Source organism: Oryzias latipes, chromosome 4 (assembly GCF_053564925.1).
Source record: "Oryzias latipes strain Hd-rR chromosome 4, Olatipes_Hd-rR_3.1".
In the NCBI taxonomy this organism is placed as follows: Eukaryota; Metazoa; Chordata; class Actinopteri; order Beloniformes; family Adrianichthyidae; genus Oryzias; species Oryzias latipes.
The window spans coordinates 7,687,158-7,707,216 of record NC_136240.1 but is presented as its reverse complement, the minus strand read 5'-3'; the positions used below and the strand labels follow the sequence as shown (position 1 = coordinate 7,707,216).

The following is a 20,059-nucleotide window of genomic DNA, read 5'->3' as shown; positions in this document are numbered from 1 at the left end:
CAGAGGTATTCCTTGCAGACCCCAACAGCTTCAAATATGTGCTTGCTGCTCTGTCATGGTATTTTAGCAGCTGCTCTCTTAATCCAATGTTTTTGTCTGGCAGAAACCTTCCTGATTCTGCCTTTATCTACACCAACCAGTGTGTGTCTGAATCTGCCACAAATCTCCTAATAGTACGATGATCACCTTTTCATGAAATATCCAAGGTTTTCATATTATTATTAAACAGCAGATATTTTAGCTGAGGCTTAGTGCTGAAAGAAGCTTTAATTGATGATTTCTTTTTTTAAATAATGATACCAATATTGACTCAAAAAATGGGGAGGGTGGGGTAAAAATATTTATATGTAGTCATCAAATTATCAAACCAACGCGTTGTGACAGTATCGTCTGTACGCTGGTCACACTTTGTGTTGCATTTCTTTGCAAACCAAGTTGGCACACAAACTACAGATTTGGGGCACCAAGTGTTTAATGTGGTTGAATTAATAAAGTTTAGTCAAACATCCTAGGTCAGGGTCTGCATTAATTTAGGCAGATCTTTCTTTTTAACAATTTAGAGGATTTTAAGGGGGCCTTATGTTTTTTATGGTTAATTAGCTCTTATTGTAATTAATTAAATTTACAAATCTCTGGCAGAGATTTACCACAAATGGTAAAATAAACGGTGTGGCTTTTCTTTTTTTAAACTCACTGCTGACATTAAACTATACTGCTACATTTGCTGCTTTGAGATGATCCAAAGTGACCCAGTTTGTTTTTCTATTTTGACATGAAGACACATGAACCCCTTTCAAAGGTTTTAAACTGTTTCATATTTTGAAATAAATTTTATTTTTTGTTTTATTTATGCAAAAATAAAACAAACAGAAATTGACCTGAACTGCTCTTTAAGTGTCAAAACTTGCAGACCCTTGATGTCAGTTCAAATCCCTCAGTGGTGGTTTCCCTGGTGTTGTTTGAACCTTTTCGCCTGCCATACATTCGTGGTTTTAAAAACGATTTTTATCTAAATGATCTATCTTCCCTGCAGGTTTTGTCTGAACACATTTCTGAGTTTTTTTCATCGGAGAAGGAGTGAAAATGCAGTGTGCCAGAATTCTACCCCCACCCCTCCATCAGTCAACCAGAGCAGCTGCAAGGCTCCACCTGCTAAGTTGGGGTGAAACAGTCTGATAGCAGCTGGAAAGAGGTCCCTGCTGCCACGCTTCCACCATCACATAGTTGCACTAATGGGGTCATTTTCAACTCCGGTGAGCCCAATAATTCCACCCTCAGCTGTCATTGCGTCTGTCCTTCCTGTAGGGGGCAGGAAGAACAGGCACATCACCCCGACCCCCTCCATCACTGGAGATGATCCAGATCATATCAAGTAGAAAGGAGTTTTTTGAGTGAGGTATTAACTTCCTGCTCAGGTGAGTTTACTATCTAAGGTTGACCTTTGTTCTCCAGCTCTGAGGAGCCGCTCCTGCTCATCTGGGTTTACAGTCCTTTTTTACTGCGTCTTCACTCTCAAGTTTAATCACACACCACATTTCTGAGTAGATATCTTTTTTACAATCTGTCTCAAAGGTTTACAGCCACTGTCTGAGAATAAACACTGTAATCAGAGCCTGATCTTTGACAGCTTCTGAGCACAAAGGCTCCAGAATCTACATGTAAGCTTGCAAAAGTGAATGCTAACATCCATATTTATTTGTAAAGAAAAATATTTAGAAAATGTTAGGTCTTTTGTAAATGTTCACTCCACTGTAGAACAATGAAAAAATAGTTTTTTCCACATCAGAATCAGGAACCTTAGAAGGAACAAAACACAAAATATTTCCTGAACACGTGCACTCAGATGCGTTCGTTTTTGTCAGAGGTTATTGCTGTTATGACAGAATTAAAAACGAGGACAGCAATGTCTTTCAGTGAATAAAGGTCTGTTAAAGGCTTTTTTACAATGAGCTCAGGCCTGCTGCTGTGCTGAAGGAGGGACACTGTTCCTGAAGACCTGCAGTGAGGAGCAGCTGTGAATGAGTGAAGACATTTTGAAGTTTTTTCCCAATATGTTTTGCACATGTAGGAAAATTTCTGACCATCCTCTCATCTGTGGAGGAAGAACATTCTCCTCGTCCTCCTCCAGTGATCTGGAGACTCAGGTGATGTGCAGAATTCATCCACAGGTTTTCGCCCTCCACTGTGACCTCAGTCTTTGCCTCCTGTAGCTGTTCCTGCAGTAGAACTGAGGTTGTTAGCTGCTGGTGTGTACTGTAGAACTTGCTGGTGCAGACTTCTTCTATGAAATCACACTTTATCTGTCCAGTAAACGTTATTTTGAAGTTGATTCCTTTTAGTTAGAGCAACAGTTCTCCCTGAAAAACAGGTGGAGGAACTTCCTGTACCACCCCACTAATCCAATAAGGCATACATGGAGCGCCACAACCAAGGGGCTGGAACAATATACAGGAACATGTGTGCAGAATATGGACTGGAAACCCCAAGGTCAAAATGGGAAACACCTCCAAAGGTGGTAGAGAATGACAGGCAACGATCCTGTGGGACTTCCAGATCCAGACTGATAGGATGGTAATGGAGAACCAACCAGACATTATAGTGGTGGATAAAGAACAGAGGAAAGCCGTTGCAGTGGATGTGGCAGTGCCAAGCGATGGGAACATCAGGAAGAAGGAACATGAGAAACTGGAGAAATACCAGGGACTCAGAGAAGAACTGGAGAAAGCCTGGAAAGTGAAGGTGATAGTGGTGCCTGTGGTAATTGGAACACTCGGGGCAGTAACCCCCAAGCTGGAGGAGTGGCTACAACAGATACCTGGAAAGACCTCAGACCTCTCAGTCCAGAAAAGCGCAGTGCTAGGAACAGCTAAGATACTGCAGGACCCTCAAGCTCCCAGGCCTCTGGTAGAGGAGCCGAGCTTGGAGGAAAAACCACCCGCGGAGGGTGAGAGGGACAGTTTTTTTTTTTGGTCATAAATTAACAAAAAATATTTTTTTATATCAATAAACTTTTTTGAAATACAACAGCAACAGGAATATGCTCACATAAACACCCCTGTGGGCCCAAATCATATGGTATCTTCCAATAGTGTGAACAGGTGTTTTAGTTCTTGGACAAACATCTGTCAAAACACCCTGGAAAAGAAAAAAGCAGGTGAGTGTCAATGGTAACAAAAACGGTGACCAACACCAGAGCTGTCCAGCCGCACAGTTTAGATCCAGATTCCAGCTCAGACAAGGAAAACAAAGACTATTGTAGATCTATTTGTCTGCTAGTGGATGCATCAGAATGGAGTGGAGCAGGGAGCTGTCCGTCGTAGCTTCAAAAGAACACGTTAAAAACATTTTTATTGGAGTGGGTCTGTAAGCCCTGTAATAGGCAGAGCGATCGGCTTTTCCTCCAGTAACAGTCATGTTTTTCAGGCTGCAGATTACTGTGGTTTAATGTGGCAGCTGCACCCGACAAACCGGCTAAACCACTGGAAGACCGAGAGTCACATCAAAAACCATGAAAACTATGACTGTAATGTGAAACTCACTACCTAGTATGTTGTCAGGACCCACTGCCTATCATTCATTTCATCTTAACTGATCTTTACTCCTTCCTTAACCAGGCTGGTTCTGTCCTGGGCTGCATAGATGTTGTTGAAACTGACATCGATCGTGGATACCCCTCACCCATCCTCTGTACCACGCTGGTAGCTCCTTCAGCACAAGACTAATACACCTAGCGCTATCTTCATTCATTCCTCCGAACAAGACTCTACAACACATCACTGCATCAGTGACACATGCGTGTTGTCATTAAAAAAGTTCAACTTTTTTTTATTATTTGACTTTCAGTTGATACTGTTTCTTACAACTGGGATTTGTAAAGGAAATAAATATAGTCTTTATCTTCCTCACCACCAGAGTCATCCTCACAACACCATCTACTCTCTCCAACCACCACTTTGTGGTCTTTTATCCCTTGGAGACTACGTCTCCACTAGATGTGATTAAGTCTTGTGCTCTTCCCTCCACTATTATGTCTCCCTTTGCCCCTCTCTCTTTCTAGAAAAATCTCTTCAAACACCTGACATTTCCATCTTTTTGTGAGGTCTACCATCATTTGTCCTTAAAATACTTCTCTCTTCTCGTCAGAGAAATAAATACTGAACTGACTGTGCTGAACGACTCTTTTTTTTTTTAGGAAGGATCCAGCATTCACTTCCTCTTTTTATGCCTAAAATAAAAAAGGTTAATTTCAATACCAACAAAAAAACTTTTTTTTTTAAATCGTTAAATGGTTTAGATTATTAGCGTAAATTGTGTTCTCTGTTGTAACCGTGTTTCAGACAATAAAGAGAGACATTATGTAACACAGGTGTTACAATCTTATGAATCTTAAAAGACTTATTCGTTCTGATATCACTTGTAAATCTTTAAAGGACTTTGCAATGAAAAAAACTGGGCCTCACAAGAAAATTTCTGTGTGTGTGTGTCAACCTTTAAGCTACTTTCTGGATTATGGGGCAGAACCCCCACCCCATCAGTGACCTCACTGACCTGAGTTTGGTCTTCTACAATAGAAATGTGCACACACACAAACTTGTGATGCTTTCCAATGTGTAGAATTTGGTGGAGAACAGGGTGGAGGAAGGCTTGTACACCGGCCTGAAAGTGGAGAGGCAGACAGAGATGAAATATAAAGGAGAGGAAACGGACATCGATTGTCTGGACTGTTGGAAAACAAGAAGTACTTGAGAAACTAAATTGACATCAGGCCAGCTACATTATATGAAAACAATTGAAATTCCTTATTAATGCATGACAAGGCCTGTAAAATAAGACATTTAAATTTGACCTGACATATTTTTTTGCCATCTAAAGAATTTGTAAAATTGATTTATTTTAGCTTTTATTAAAAAAATATATATTTTTTTTAGTGTTACTAAGCTAAACATTTCTTTTTAAGGAAAAACTTCTCTATCCTTTTAAACCTTTTTCATGTGATTTAGTTTGTAAAGAAATGTCTACATCTGTGGGCTAATGTAACCAGGGATTTTAGAAGCACTCCTTTTTTTGAGAGAAATCTATAGTAATGATTCATTTTAACAACAATTGGATTCATATCATAATTTGTGGTCGCTGATCCGATTCACAGTTGATATTGGTTTAATTTGAACGATCCGCTTCACTGATCTAAAATGGATCCAGAAAGTCTTCCACCAGTGTGACTCAGAGAGAAATACCTGCTAATGATCAGTGATGTTTTCCAGATTCCTTGGATTTCTTCAAGATCATTACGTGTAAATGAAATATGTGTCCAAACAAACAAGAATGAATGTCAAATCCATTCACATTTTAGTTTCCTAAAGTTTAGCACACTGTTGATTTTCCACATCCAAAGAATCCTAAGAAAATGGAACAAGAATATATAGAGGAACATCAATCCAAACTTTTGGTTTTGAAGTTGTTTTGATAATGTAACAGTAGTGATTGATTTCATTCAAAAATGTTGGAATCTAGGCTTGGAGTACGACCGTTACGGCTTTGTGAATTCCTGAACAGACTTTTGGTACAACCCACAACAGTGTGAATGACGTCACAAGGAAGGATTCCAGAGAAATTCTTTGTAACATTCCTGAGTATTTTTCTTCTCTTTTTTTTTTTTTTTTTTTTTTTTTTTTTTTTTTTTTTTTTTTTTTTTTTTTTTTTTTAAACAAACTTTATTGCATTTTTCAATTTACAGACATTCACAGTCACTTACTTGCTCAATAAACAATTGTTAATATCAAACACACATATAAGACTGAAAAAAACGAAAAATAGTAATATTTTTAACAATGTGTGTGCCTTTTTTTTTTTTTTTTTTTATAGATGCTCATATACAAACCAAATTAGGGTGAACAAACGTTATAAATGCACATATAGAAAGAAAAAGAAACAAAAATGAAATAATAGGCAAAGGCAAGGCCAAAACAATTCAAAATAATAATACTTTTGATATATTCTGATAAATGACTGTAGTTTTCTTGTTTTTGTTAGGAATGCATTTAAGACACTTATAATAATCAGAAAAATAATTCAAAAAAATACTAAATAGAGGGCATGTGTTTTTCCATTTACACAAATGAATGAAATGTTTGCATAAAATAATAACAACATTAATGACATCAGAAATTCCCGGATCCAGATTTTCCATATAGAAAAGAACATCATATAAGGAAAAAAAGGGAATATTTAAAATTTTGAGTGACAACCAATTGTGTATATCAGACCAAAATATTTTAACCTGGTTGCAACTGTAAAACAGATGTTCTAATGTTTCAGTTTCAGATGAACAGAATATGCATGGTTCCGATTCAAATTTGAATCTTTTATGTAAAAAATCTCCAACAGGGTAAATTTTAGATATTATTTTAAAATGCGTTTCTTTCATTTTAGGAGGAAGTGGGTACTTTGTGTATAAAGAAAAAGATTTGTTCATTTGGGTGGTTTCTAAATCGCATCTATTGTTTATACTAAAGTTGCAGAAAATTAATTGTTTAAAGGTTAGAGTTATTAATTTATTGTTGCATTTTTTATCTTTTAGGGGAATATTATTAATTTTCAGCTCCGAAAGTTGTGGTTTGACTTCATTGTATTGTAGTATGTTTTGAATGAGATTAAGTAGAGGTATGGGAATTGCTTTACAGACTTTGTTATAACAGTTACTAGAATCCTTAATCTTGTATTTGGTTACAAATTCATAGTATGATAACAGCCTTCCATCAGTACGCATCAAGTCATGGACAAAATACACACCATTATCATACCATTCAGACATAAACAAGGATTTCTTGTTTACAGTTATAAATCTGTTGTTCCATAAAACAGTGTTGTGAGGGGAGAAGTTATGGTTGAAAAGCATCTTCCCAAATTCTAAGGCTTGTTTGTAAAAGTTTGATAGTTTTATTGGTACTTTTGAAATATTATAATCACACTTCAGCAAAAACTCCAGTCCCCCGACCTTACCGAAGAGTTTGTTTGGGATATGATACCACATAGAATGAGGCTGGGAAATACAGCCTTTTAACCATTTCATTCTAAAAGCCACAATCTGTGATTCAACATCTAAAGCTTTTAAGCCGCCATTTTTATAATCTCTGACCAATTGTGATTTTCGTATATAGTGAGTCTTATTTTTCCAAATAAATTTAAAGAGAATAGAATTAGACAACTTGATGTTTTTTGGGGATGTATATAATGAGTGACAGGGATACACAAGTCTTGAAAAACCTTCCGCTTTGGATAATAGAATGCGGCCAAATATTGATAGGCCACGTCCCAACCATTGATTTAAAGTTTTCTGTATTGTTTTTAGTCTGGGAGTGATATTTACACTTTCTCTATCATTACTATTTTTTGTTATTATTAGACCAAGATATTTCACTTCACTTTTTACAGGTATGTTTTCAATAATACTTTGATTGCAGGTATGTATAGGTAAGATTTCACATTTTTTGAGATTTAGGGTAAGGCCAGATGCTCTTGAAAACAAAAGTATTTTATTGATAACAACAGGTACCATATTTTTATTCTTTAAAAATAAAGCTGTGTCATCAGCAAATTGACTAATTTTAAATTCCCTGTCGAAAATGTTAATACCCTCAAAATCTGGAGAATATTTAAGAAAGATGGCTAGTAATTCCGCTGAAATTATGAACAACAGCGGGCTGATTGGACATCCTTGGCGAACACCTCTATTAACAGGAAAACTGTTTGAGAAACCTCGGTTGAGTGCAATGTTGCTACTTATGTCTTTGTAGAACATTTTAATTATGTTACAAAATTTTGATTCAAAGCCAAAGGTTTTCAAGGCATTAAACAAAAAGGCGTGTTCTAATGAGTCGAAGGCCTTAAAAAAATCCAAAAAAAGGATAAGACTTTCCTGAGGAATAATTTGATTGTAATCTATTATATCTAAGATTAAGCGAGTGTGGTGGTGAATATGTCTCCCCTTAATAAATGCTGATTGTGATTCGTCTATGATCTGAGATATTCCTGATTTCAATCTGTTAGCATAGATATGTGCTAGTATTTTATAGTCACAACAAAGAAGTGTGATTGGTCTCCAATTATCAATTAATAACACATCTTTGCCCGGTTTGGGTAAAAGGGAAATAATGCCTCTTTTCATTGTAGGTGACAACATCTGTTCGTCGATGCATTCATTAAATGCCTCAAACAACATTTCTCTGATGTCAGTCCAAAAGTGTTTGTAGAACTCAGCTGTAATTCCATCAGGTCCAGGTGATTTACCACTGGCCATCTGGGAAACAGCTTTATCAAGCTCATCTATAGTAAGTTCAGATTCCATGAGATCTCTAAATGTCTTGTCTATTTTAGGGACTTTATCATAGATTAACCTTTCAAATAAAAGTGTGTTTTGATTTGAATATTGAGTAGTGTAAAGATTTTTATAGAAGTTGGTGATATAGTCCTTAATATTGTTTTGATCGTCTACTAGAGAGTTTTCTATCTGTAGCTTAGTGATTGTTTTTTTCCTTTGTCTACTTTTTTCCAAGTTAAAAAAGTAAGTTGAATTTTTTTCTCCATCTTCCATCCACTTTGCCTTTGAACGAATAAATGCTCCTTTGGCTTTTTCGGTATAGAGTTCATCTAATTTAGATTGCAATTTGTTAATTTCAATGACATTTTCCTCACTCAGTTGAGTTAAATTACACAAAGTGTTTAATTTTGAAATTATTTCAGTCTGTTCTTGTCTTTTTTTCCTAGCCAAAATTTTTCCTTCTACAATTGCAATTTTTCTAATATTAAATTTCAACCACTCCCATCTATTAATAGGAGACAGGTATTGTATTTCTTTTATTTCAGGAATAAGTGATTTGATTTTTTTACAAAAGTTTTTGTTATTTAAAAGGCTATTATTGAATTTCCAGTGGGATGTTCCATTTTTTGGTTGATTTTTTTCAGGGGAAAGAGCCAAAGTGATAGCACAGTGGTCAGTGAGAGGAGAGTGGGAGATATTACAATTCAAGGTTGAAGATGTTAGATTACTTGTTACTAACCAGTAATCTATCCTTGAGCGTTGAGAGTGTTGAGAGTTATTCCAGGTGTATTGAAGCTTATTTGGATTTTGTCTACGCCAAATGTCGATAAGGTCGAGAGAGTTAGAAAATTCCGAAATAATTTTATTGAAATGAGGAGAGTTGTGTTGAGTTGGATATCTGTCTTGGTTTTCATCTGGTACTACGTTAAAATCACCTGCAACAATAATCTTGTCAGTTGCATACATCTGTTTCCAGTTGATTATCTTGTGATTTATGTTTGTGAGGAATTTCTGATTTTTTGTCCTATTATTGAAACCATAAATGTTAACAAGAATATATTTAGTGTCGTCCACCTCAATGTTAACCATTAGCCAATGACCTTCTGTGTCACTTTTATGATCAACAATTTTACCATCAAAATTATGTAAGAAAATTGCCACTCCTGCTGAACGAGGACTTCCATGAGATAAATAAATGTTTCCACTGCCCCACTGAGATTTCCAAAAATCAAAATCTTCTTCACTACTGTGTGTCTCTTGAAAGAAAAAACAGTTCACGTTAACTTGTGCCTTACAGTAAAGAAAAATTGCCTTGCGCTTTGTTACATTCTTAAAACCATGAACATTTAAAGACAACAAAGAAAGAACCATAAAGAATAGCTAGAAAGCAATTAACTCCATAAAGGGCTATAATGCAATTTCACATTTTTCTAATCGGTTTTCTCAAAGCTGTAATAACATTTAACACTATAACATACCAGCTTTGGATTTATTTTCTCTCTTCTTCTTCAGGAAGATGTCTTTGTCCATTCAGTCTAGATGAAGGAGTATTGGTTTCAAGCAGTGACCTGATGACCATCGATGACCGCGTATCCGTCCTTTAAAAAGGCCTTGAGTCCTCTCTTCCTCGCCTCCTCCACTCTCGGCCAAAGACGCTGACGAGTCTCCCTGTCTTCTTTGCAAAAGTCTTCTTTGAAGCGAACATTTAGATCTTTGCAGATTTTTGCATTTTTTGACATTCTCCAGACTTGGTCTCGAACCACTCACATTCCAAACTGGATGATAATCTGTCTTGGTTGGTTATTTTTTCCTTTCTGTCCCAGCCGATGTACTGTGTCCACTGAGTGTCGTAGTTCCTCAACGTTGACCGACGTCACTTTGGAAAGGATCTTGAGAGTTTCATCTCGTGTGATTTCCCCTTCTTTCTCAGAAAGGCCAATAAGTCGCAAAGACCATCTTCTTTTATATCTTGCATGTTCCAGACACATTTCACGGAGAGAAGCATTTTCTTTTTGCATAGACACCATCTGCAGTTTGAGGCGGTTCACATCTTCCACAACACTTTTAACAGCAGCTGTATTTGTATCAACAGATTCTTTAACTTGTTTAACTGCATCTGTGATCTCTTGCAGTTGAAACTCATATCCTTTCAGATATTCGCTTTGAGTGTCAAACTTGGTTGTCAGGGTTTGAATCGCGTTAAAGAGGACACTGTTGGATATTTCCTCCTTGCGTTCTTGTGGAGCATTCTTTTTAATCTTTTTAGGGTTTGGGCTTTTTACCGGTGTGTGGTGTCTGTTGACTCTCGTTTGATCTTGTGAGATGTCTTCCTGTTCCTCCATCCATTCAACTTCTCCCTCGCTGCACGTCTGTCCTGAAGCCACTAGATGGTACTCATGGTCTTTGCTAGTGTTAGCCATTTCTTCACGTCGAAGTTTGAAAAATATAACGAAAACAGTGGTAAACAAACCTCTTTCAAGCTGAATCGGTTTGAGAGTTCTTTGCTGGTATTTTCTTTAGCTTTGGTTGAACTTGTCATATAGAAAGAGTTATTATTTCAGGTAAAGCGTCGGAGCCCCGAAAAAAGTAACCGCTTATTCCGCCATCTTGGTAACACCCCAGTATTTTTCTTCTCTGCATCCTCGCTTGGACATTTGTCCAGCCTGGTGAACTTCCGGAGGACGTGGAACGCGCCTTCCCTCCCCTTCCCATCATCCTTTGCAGCGCGGACGGAAGCCGTCTTTTGGCGCGGTGTCGTCCATCTTGCGGTCCATTTCGTGCTAGGGTCCCCTTGATTCCGCCGCTCTCGTGTCGAGATCCCTCCGCTGGTTCGGCAGACGGGTCCAGGTTCGGTGAAGCAGACGCAGCTCGGTTATGGCGGCGGTTAGCATGACTCCCAGCCGAGATACGGGTCGGTCGGCGGCCTCCACGCCGCTTTCGCCGACCCGTATCTCCCGGCTGCAGGAGAAGCAGGACCTGCAGCAGCTCAACGACCGGCTGGCCGTCTACATCGAGCGGGTGCGGGCGCTGGAGCTTGAGAATGACCGGCTGATGGTGAAGGTGTCTGAGAAGGAGGAGGTGACCACGAGGGAGGTGAGTACCGGGCACGTGCAGTGTGTGCGCGCGCCCCCGCCAGCGCTAGTTTTGTGTGTTTTGGGGTAAGTGGGGGGTGTGTGATCAGTCTTTGTTTCTGTTCTGTTCGCGCGCGCGCGCGCGCGCGTGTTTGAGTAAGTCCAACCTTCAGTCCGTGTGAAAAATCCAGGTCTGGTTTTTGGGTGTGACCCACTTTTCCAGCTCTGCTGTTTGAACGCTTTCCCCCCCTTTTATAACCAAAGTGGCGCCGCTTCTGCGGGACATAGTCAAGCTTTCCAATAGTTCAGAAATGATCAACCAAACCATTATCATACTTTGTTTTTAATAAATCCTAAATTTAAAAAAGTGCTTTTCTGTTTGTTTCTACTTTATTTTGAAAGGAAAAAATTTTTAAATTGTAAAAATCAAACTTTTTGAAACTTTTTGGATCAGATTATAATAATTCTTAAAAACTTGTAAAAGTTTGTAAAAAAAATTCAAAGAACAGGATCTGGATTAGTTCTTGGACCTGGAACAGGGGTCAGAGCCGCATGTGACTCTGATTCCCTCCATTCAATGCGACTCTGGTATTGGTAAAAAATGCTCATGAGTGATAAATAATAGGCTAGGCTAGTTAAGTAAATTTATCATTCATTTTTAAATTTGTTTTAAATACAAATAACATTGTTTTCATGTTCAACCACTGCTGACACATTAAACTTCTAAATCAGGAGGCATTGGGAGCTTTAACATTCCTCTAAAATGCACACATGTTTAGGTGAAATGATGGGAAAAGGTTTGATCTTTTGTCACAGGGGTTTCTTATTAAAATAAGTTTAAAAGCATATTCTTTTATGCATTGTAGCTGTTCAGAGGCCAAATTCTTAGTGTAGTAGCAAATCTACTGAATGTGGATCTTATTAGAAACAGGATGTATTTTATTTTGAAAGGAACTTGAATGTGCTGCTGTCAATATAAGTAATAAAAATACAACATAAAATGATAAAATTACTGCAATAAATAAAAAGCTGTTTAAATGGCCACAAAGACGTAAATAAAGTTACATTTTATGAATGTTGAGATGGGACTTTGGTTCTCGCTGGGTTCTGGTCTGGAAGAAGCTGGGGCAATTGACTCCTTTAGTGTTGAAGGTTGCAGACTCCTGTGCCAGAAGGATCTTGAACGTTCCTCATTTACATGAACTAGGTTTCATCTTAATCCACGTGAAGCAGTTTTTCTTATTGACAGTTTGGAAACAGAAACTTTTTGTTAGGGGCAATTGTCACAAAATGTGATGAGGTCTAGCTGCTTTACAGCCTCAGAGGTCTTGTTTTTGCCCTGGTTGAAGTGCCCCTGTCTGCTGGTCTTGAGTTTTCTTGGTGAGGATGTGAGCTTAGAGAGCTCGGGGTGGTGTGTGCTCCTGTGTGGATTCAGCTGCTTCATCTTCTCTGTGCTGTAGGTGACGGGCCTGAAGGCGCTGTACGAGGCGGAGCTGGCTGACTTACGCCGGGTTTTGGATGAAACCGCCAAAGAGAGGGCTCGGCTCCAAATCGACCTGGGGAAGGCTCAGGCGGACCTGGAGGAGGCCACGCGCAGGTGAGGACCTCCCTTAGACCAAATGTTGCCCAAAGATATCAACGTTAACGAGGGGTCTTCTTCCTCCTGCAGCGCCAAGAAGAAGGAGGCTGACCTGGCTGCCGCCGTGTCCCGGGCCAACAGTCTGGAAGGTCAGCTGCACAAAAGCGAGGCTGCTCTAAGCACCGCCCTGAGCCAGAGCGCCGCGCTGACCTCAGAGCTCGGCGAGGTCAAGAGCCTGTTGGCCAAGGTGGGCACTGGATGGGTTTCTGTCTACGAGTCTGAGCTGCTGCTCGCTGTGCCGTCTCTTTTACCTTCCTATAATTGCCCCTCTCCCTTCTGACCGGAGGTTTCTGGGAAAATGTGCCCTTCTTCAGTAGTAGATTTTAGAATTTTCAGTTTATTTCTGATGGGGGGGGGGTTTGTCACCTGGGCAGGCGGAGGATGGCCATGCCGTTGCTAAGCGCCAGCTGGAGGCGGAGACTCTGATGCGTGTGGACCTGGAGAACCGCTGTCAGTCTCTGAGTGAGGATCTGGACTTCAGGAGGAACATGTTCGATGAGGTAAGTCTTCACTCGTCCCACAGCAGCTGCCCAGCTAGCATCATAGAGTAATATTTGAGCCACTAAAATGACTAGAAAAGCGAAATGTCTGAAAAGTGCAGTTTTAATTAAGAAAAATGGGTGTGAATTCCCGGTTTTGCCTTTAAAATCTCTCTTTTTGTGTGTAAAAATGACATTTTTGAGGTTAATATTGTTATTTTGCAGAAGAATTTTCAGACGACTTCTCTATATCTTTGCGTTTTCACCCCTGAAATCAGCAATACAAATGTGGGTCACAACCAGCCAATCACAGACAAGAAGGTTCATCCTGATTGGCCTGGATTCCGTCCATATAAGTGATCTTATTTGTTAAAGAAGGACGTGAAACTGTAGGTTTTGATTGTAGGCGAGGAGCTTATGAATCAAAAACGGTGACTTCAGTTCTGGTTTTAGTGGCACAAACGTTGGCGTCACGGAGCGTTGGCGTGCGGTCGGCTGTCAGCAGCTTCTCTTCCTCTGCAGGAGATGCGGGAGTCTCGCCGTCACCAGGAGCAGCGGATCGTAGAGGTGGACTCTGGAGCCCGACAGGAGTACGAGTTTAAACTGACCCAGGCTTTACAGGTGAGGGGGCGGAGCGTCTGTGGCACCTGCAGCAGCATCCGTGTTTGAATGAGACTCAATAAAAAAAAAAAAAAAAACTCAATTTTAGTGGTTCCCAAACTCCCGGAATGCTGACTGGTACCAGGCTGTGGGTCATTTGGTTCTGGTCCACAAAGGAAAAAGAAAAAAAAACATAACTTTCATTGTTTCTGTTTTATATAGGATGTGATTCTGAAGTAAGTATCTTTATGAGAACCCTTCTGGGTTCTCTCTTCTACGTCTGTCTGTGACTGTGATGCATGTCAAGACGTTCGTCTCGGTTAAGGTCATGTGACTTCATTACGTTTGCTGCCGTCTAAAGGGAACTGCCCCGCCTGCTAAATGTTAATTCCTAAAGATTTGGTCATGTATACCACTGCGGGCGCAATGGGGAAACAGCGGCAGAATCTAGACTAGCTGCTGCCGCCCTGATTTTTTCCTCAAAATCGTTGGCGTGGTCATGAATGCAGAGGGCGGGGATGACGTCATCACAAAATCGGGCGACAGTTAGGCCGGAGCAGCCGGATCGCCGGCCAGCAGCATCTCTGATTGGACGATGTGTCAGTGTCTCCGGATTGCGGCCGCCCACCACCCGGCAGTCTGGGGCAATGTTACCTGCGGCTTTGTGCACTGCTCGTACATTGTCGGTGCACAAGAAAATGTGTGTGGCGCCCAAAATAAAATGACGTACTAGTCACATCAGAAACAAAGTTACAAATCGCTAACAGGCGACTGCCATCGACTGCCATCGCCCGATTGCAAATGCCACTGCAGCGCCAGATTTACCGATAAGCTAGCGTTTAGGCAGATGTGGCTATAGCTTCAGCTAGCAAAGAAAACAAAAAACAAATGTCTTTGTTTCTCAGGGCAGAATAGTGGAGGAAGAGGAAAAGAAATCTGCATTGAACAAACCAAAACCAGGAGTTGTAGTTATACGAATGCATTAAATTCACTCTGCATAACATTTGGCAAATAATATTACCAATCCGCCGCTGATAAAGTTTCAAATACAGTGGATTCACCTTTATTATTATTAGTTGTTTAGGTCGTTTTTTAGTTTTATCATTTTATTTCTGCCGCCCTTTAAAAAGGATAATGTCCAGTTTTTGAACTTTAGCCGTAGCAGTTTAAAGTCTCTAATCACATTTTACCGGCTCCTGCAGAAAATCTAACATGTGACGACAGTTTAGTGGCTGCAGATCTTTTATAGAGGAGATTTAAGAAAATGTTGCTGCTTTGATTGATGAATATTTTTGCCCTGATGAGAAATCTTAGCCTGAATCAAGATGTCTCGGTGATAAAATGGCATTTTGTTTAAAATGAATTTTATGAATTTTTACAAACCATGAACAACTTTTGCAGATCAAAAAGTTTGTTATATTTCTTCTTTAACCTCTGTGAAATATCTGCTGAGACCGTTTTTAACTAGAGGTCATGTAGGACAAATTGACCGTGAAAGAAAATTCCCCAAAAGTTAGAAGCTTAAAAAAAACGTCATGCAGCTTCGGCCTCCAACAGGCCGATCGGTGAAAACATCGTCTGACAATAAACCGGTCTGCAGCCGTTTGTTTTGACCTGGACCTTTGAAAGGTTCTGGTCCGGGTGTCCATGGCCGACATGTTCTGAGCCGGATTCTGTCATCCTGAAGGACCTGAGGAAGCAACACGACGAGCAGGTCTCCTTCTACAAGGAGGAGCTGGAGAAGACCTTCCAGGCCAAGGTGAGAACACATCCGGATCCCACCGATGTTTGTAATCCTGATACCGGACCACCTGTCTTAACTCGTTTCTACTGAAAACCGATCACAAAAATCCCGATTTGGAACAGCAACTCTTGTTTTTTTTTTACAGTGAAAGCAATAGTTACTTTTTCTGGAAACTATTATTAAAGTCACTTTTTGATTTTGACTGGTTCTGACCCGTCTGTTCTGACTCGGTTAGCTGGAAAATGCTCACGTTTCCTCTGAGATGAGCAATGCAGCCATGGATGCTGCAAGGGAGGAGCTTCAGGAGTCGCGCTCCAGGATCGAGAGCTTGAGCTACCAGCTGAGCAGCCTGCAGAAGCAGGTACTGACCCGTGGGCTCAGAATCCCCACAGGATGGGAGTTCTGGTGGTTCTGACGGGGCCTGTGCGTCTCCAGGTGGGAACCTCAGAGGATCGGATCAGGGAGCTGGAGGAGATCCTGTCGGCCGAGCGGGACCGGCACCGCCGGGCCATGGAGAGGAAGGAGCAGGAGATGAGCGAGCTGAGGGAGGGCATGGACGCTCAGCTGAGCGAGTACCAGGAGCTGCTGGACGTGAAGCTGGCTCTGGACGTGGAGATCAACGCCTACAGGAAGCTGCTGGAGGGAGAGGAGCACCGGTACGGCACACCCGGTTCTGTTGGGCTCAGAGAAAAAATCCAAATATATCAAAACCTGGAGGGATCTGTGTTGGGGAGGTAGCTGGCACCAGCTCTCCGCCTCCTGCTGATGTCCTTTTCCTCGTTCCAGGCTCAAACTCTCCCCCAGTCCCTCGGCCCGCGTGACGGTCTCCAGAGTGACGGGATCTTCCTCCTCCCGCTCCACCAAGAGAAAGTGGTCGGAGGTGGAGGCCCAGGAGGAGGCGGGGCAAGCAGAGGAGCAGCTGCTGGTGTCAGAGGAGGCCACGTCCACCGGATCTGTCAGCATCTGTCCTACAGACATGGACGGAACCTCTGTGAAGCTCACCAATGAAACGGATCAGGTCAGTGGGTCCGGAGCTCCTCCTCACTCAGGAGGCCTCTTCAGCTTTCATGAGGGAGGAGTGACCAGAGTTCTCGTAGGAGAACCAGGCGTCCTGATTGGTTTTGCGCCTCCTTCTCTCTGCAGGACCAGCCTTTGGGCAGCTGGAGGCTGAGGAGACAGGTGGACAACGGTGAGGAGGTGGTCTACAAGTTCTCCCCCAAGTTCGTGCTGAAGGCTGGGCAGTCGGTCACGGTGAGCTGAGGGAGGAAGAAGAGCAGCAGCGAAGCTCAGCTCCTCCGCTCACCTGCGCGTCTCCCGTTGCAGGTGTGGTCTGCTGACGCGGGCAAGCCCCACAACCCGCCCTCCGAGCTGCTGTGGAAGAGCCAGGCCTCCTGGGGGACGGGAAGCACCATCGTCACTTCTCTGATCGATTCCAGTGGCGAGGTACGGGTAGGGATGTGTGAGGGGGGGTTCTCTGGGGTGAAGAGCAGCTTTCTGATGTCAATATTCCTGCAGGAGGTGGCCAGGAGGTGTGCTACTAGGACTCAGGTGGAAATGGAGAATGGCGAGGAGGAGGACAGCGAGTCAACTGTGACTCAGAGGGTGAATATATTTTTTTCTCTGCTGATGAGGTCTCCCCCCCCCCACCCCCCAAACACCTGGATCATGGAGTCTTTCTCCTCTGTTCTGCAGGGCCGGGTCTCCTCCAGAGAGTGCTGCGTCATGTGAGGCTCCTGCAGCTCCTCCTCCAGGAGCCTCTCCGGCCGCTCCTCGTAGTTGTGTGGTTGCAAACGCTCTTGTCAGTTTAGGAACCATGGACCTGTCCATGTGGCAGAGAGCGCCTCCTGTAGGTCTGCAGAGAAACTAGAGTTCAGCCGATCATTCCCATCATCTCCTGACGGACCCTGGTGGACCTCCAGTCTGAACCCGGTTCAGTCCGGAACCACCCTGGTGGTCTTTGGGATTCTGCAGGCAGGCTCACTTTCATTTTGGACCTCTCTTCTCCTGCTGAGAACCAGAACCACGGTCCACAGGGAGTCTGGCTCAGAGAGCTGCTTGCTCCTTCATACGGGTCAGAACCAGCCACGGTTTGAACATGAGTGAGTCTGCCTGTAGAGGCTTTTCAGACTCCGAGGAGCAGACCTTGAGCCTAAACCTTTTTATTGTGGTCCCTTGATTGTGTAAAGGTGAGGTTCTGGTTCTGCTCTGATTCTCACACGACTCCAAATGTAAACCAGAAAGGCCTTTAGGACCTGGAGGTCACAGAGTTAAAGCTGCTGACTTTCCCTTCCTTTTGGACCCAGAAGCTGGGCCTTAGAAGCCTCCTCCCTGAAAAGAGCTCACATTTGATGGGCTTGGTTCTGATTCATCTGAATGGGCCAGTCATATGGATCAGAACCATCGGGCTGTCCTTCTGTCAGCAATTCTCCAGCGGCCTTGCAGGACCCCATGTGTCTCTTCACGGCGGTTCTTGGTGTGAACATTAAAATTGTCTGGATGACCCGGTCTGAAGACCTGTAGGACCAGATCTCCTGCAGGATCATTGCAGGACCCACCAAATTGGATCTGCCCTGGCCAAGACGACTGGTCATGAGTTTTATGGTGCCTTTGGTGATCTGCTATCGGGTCGGCCGTGTTATCTGGCAGAATTTCTGGGTCAACATCCAGAACCGTGTCCGGGCTCTGTGTGAAGTTTAAGGATTAGACTGATCAAAGGTGTCCAGGATCACAGGGACGGACTGGGCCAGGTTGGATCCACACAGACATTTCACAAGACTGCTTTGGACTCTCTTGATTCCGTAGGTCCAGGCCGCTCTTGATTTTCTGAACTGTCGGGTCCGGCTGCTTTAAAAGCTTTAAAAAAAAAAGTACTGACAAAGTGTTCAGGTCCTCTGGGGTTCTGATTAGAACCACAGTGTTCTGGAGCTGGTGGGAATTTCGGTGCAACTCATTTTCTCGTATTTTCATTACTAGTTATTTTAGTTACCTGTAACCTGTGTGTTAACTGTAGGGGTATGTGGGGGGAAGGGGGGTTTGAAAAGACACACTACGCGGTCCATCAGAACCAGTGTTGATGAAAAGAGAACAACCTGCTGCAGAGGTCCTGAGCGAACCGGACCTGCCGGCCCGGTTCAGCTGCAGCATGTGACCCGTTCTTCTGGGAACTTTTTATTATTATTATTATTGCTGAATTTTAACAGGGTGGCGTTTTTTTCTTGTGAGGATTCCTCCATGAAAACTCGCCCGCCAACTTTTCTACACAAATAAAGACTTTACACAAACACGGCGTTTGTTCTGTCCGTACGCTAGAACCTCCGGTCCGACATGAGAGACTTGGAAAGGTCCAGGACTTCAGGTGGCACAGTTTTTACCACCAGCTAGTTCATGTGTGCAACATTACATTTTTGGCTCTAATGTACTCCGCTCTGCGCTCCCTAAGGCCTCGACGCCGACAGAACATCCAAAGAGGAACACTGGAACTGTAGAGGTAAGAGGAATTCCACACCAAACAGTCATGAACCGGAGCGGCGTTCCGACCTCCCATCAGCAAAGGGAAAATCGCTCTTCCTGTTGTGGAACAGGACTGTCGTGCATGTTAGAGCGCAGACATGGAACCTCAAGACTTCAGGCCGTGTTCCTGAATCTGACCTCATGTTTTGGCTTCAACCCCTGAAATAGGAGATCACTGTTTCTGCAGGGACACATCAAGAAACTGGAGGAAGGTTTTTCTCTTGGCAGGAAGTCCGAGATCCTGTCAAAGGGTTCTCGCAGTGAGGTGAAGTGTTCTTTATAAGTTTTCAAAAAAACATTTACCTGCAAAGGTGTTTACTGAGAGTTGAGCTCAATCTTAAAGGAAACACGCCTGTAAGCTTTTATATTCTTCTTGTACGTGGTGCTCTCATTTCCAGCACCTGTTGTCAACGGTCCTACAGTCTGTCTTCATGCCAGCGCCTGGTGAAAGTCCATCATCTGTTCTCTAGGTCGCCTCAATCGGGCTTTGTCTGCTCTGCGTGTGTCTGCCACACTTGGTGGCAACTGCTCTGACATGGAACCAAACCCTGAAGACTTGGAAGGGTCGGGTTAAATCTATTCTATAGTGAACTTCCTGTCTGTTTTCTGGACACGCTGGAGCAAAAGCCTTCCACAGATCACTAAAGAAAGCGGTTTGTGCTCTCCGTCTGCCTGCAGACGGCGCTTCATCACTTCTAC

At 42.4% G+C, this 20,059-nt stretch overlaps 1 protein-coding gene and 3 long non-coding RNA genes across 4 annotated transcripts; 2 read left to right on the top strand and 2 right to left on the bottom strand.

Annotated features, from left to right (window-relative positions):
• Positions 1-1,060: 1,060 nt before the first annotated feature.
• Positions 1,061-3,748, top strand: LOC144991843 (uncharacterized). The gene is made up of 4 exons (XR_013655488.1): positions 1,061-1,192; positions 1,306-1,415; positions 2,069-2,144; positions 3,615-3,748. It is a non-coding gene; the product is annotated as an uncharacterized LOC144991843 (long non-coding RNA).
• LOC144991844 (uncharacterized) lies at positions 2,086-5,380 on the bottom strand. Its single transcript, XR_013655489.1, has 3 exons — positions 5,235-5,380; positions 4,549-4,656; positions 2,086-2,216 (listed from the first exon to the last, which is right to left on the bottom strand). It is a non-coding gene; the product is annotated as an uncharacterized LOC144991844 (long non-coding RNA).
• Positions 5,381-5,441: 61 nt separating this feature from the next.
• On the bottom strand, positions 5,442-11,075 carry LOC144991842 (uncharacterized). The gene is made up of 2 exons (XR_013655487.1): positions 10,935-11,075; positions 5,442-5,626 (listed from the first exon to the last, which is right to left on the bottom strand). It is a non-coding gene; the product is annotated as an uncharacterized LOC144991842 (long non-coding RNA).
• Positions 5,681-19,131, top strand: lmnb2 (lamin B2). The gene is made up of 13 exons (XM_004067640.5): positions 5,681-11,410; positions 12,849-12,985; positions 13,058-13,214; positions 13,402-13,527; positions 14,029-14,127; positions 15,794-15,865; positions 16,086-16,211; positions 16,286-16,506; positions 16,637-16,868; positions 16,994-17,101; positions 17,174-17,293; positions 17,366-17,452; positions 17,543-19,131. The coding sequence occupies exons 1-13, from the start codon at positions 11,192-11,194 to the stop codon at positions 17,576-17,578; spliced, it is 1,740 nt and encodes a 579-aa protein (XP_004067688.1). The 5' UTR covers positions 5,681-11,191; the 3' UTR covers positions 17,579-19,131.
• The last annotated feature ends 928 nt before the right edge of the window (positions 19,132-20,059 follow it).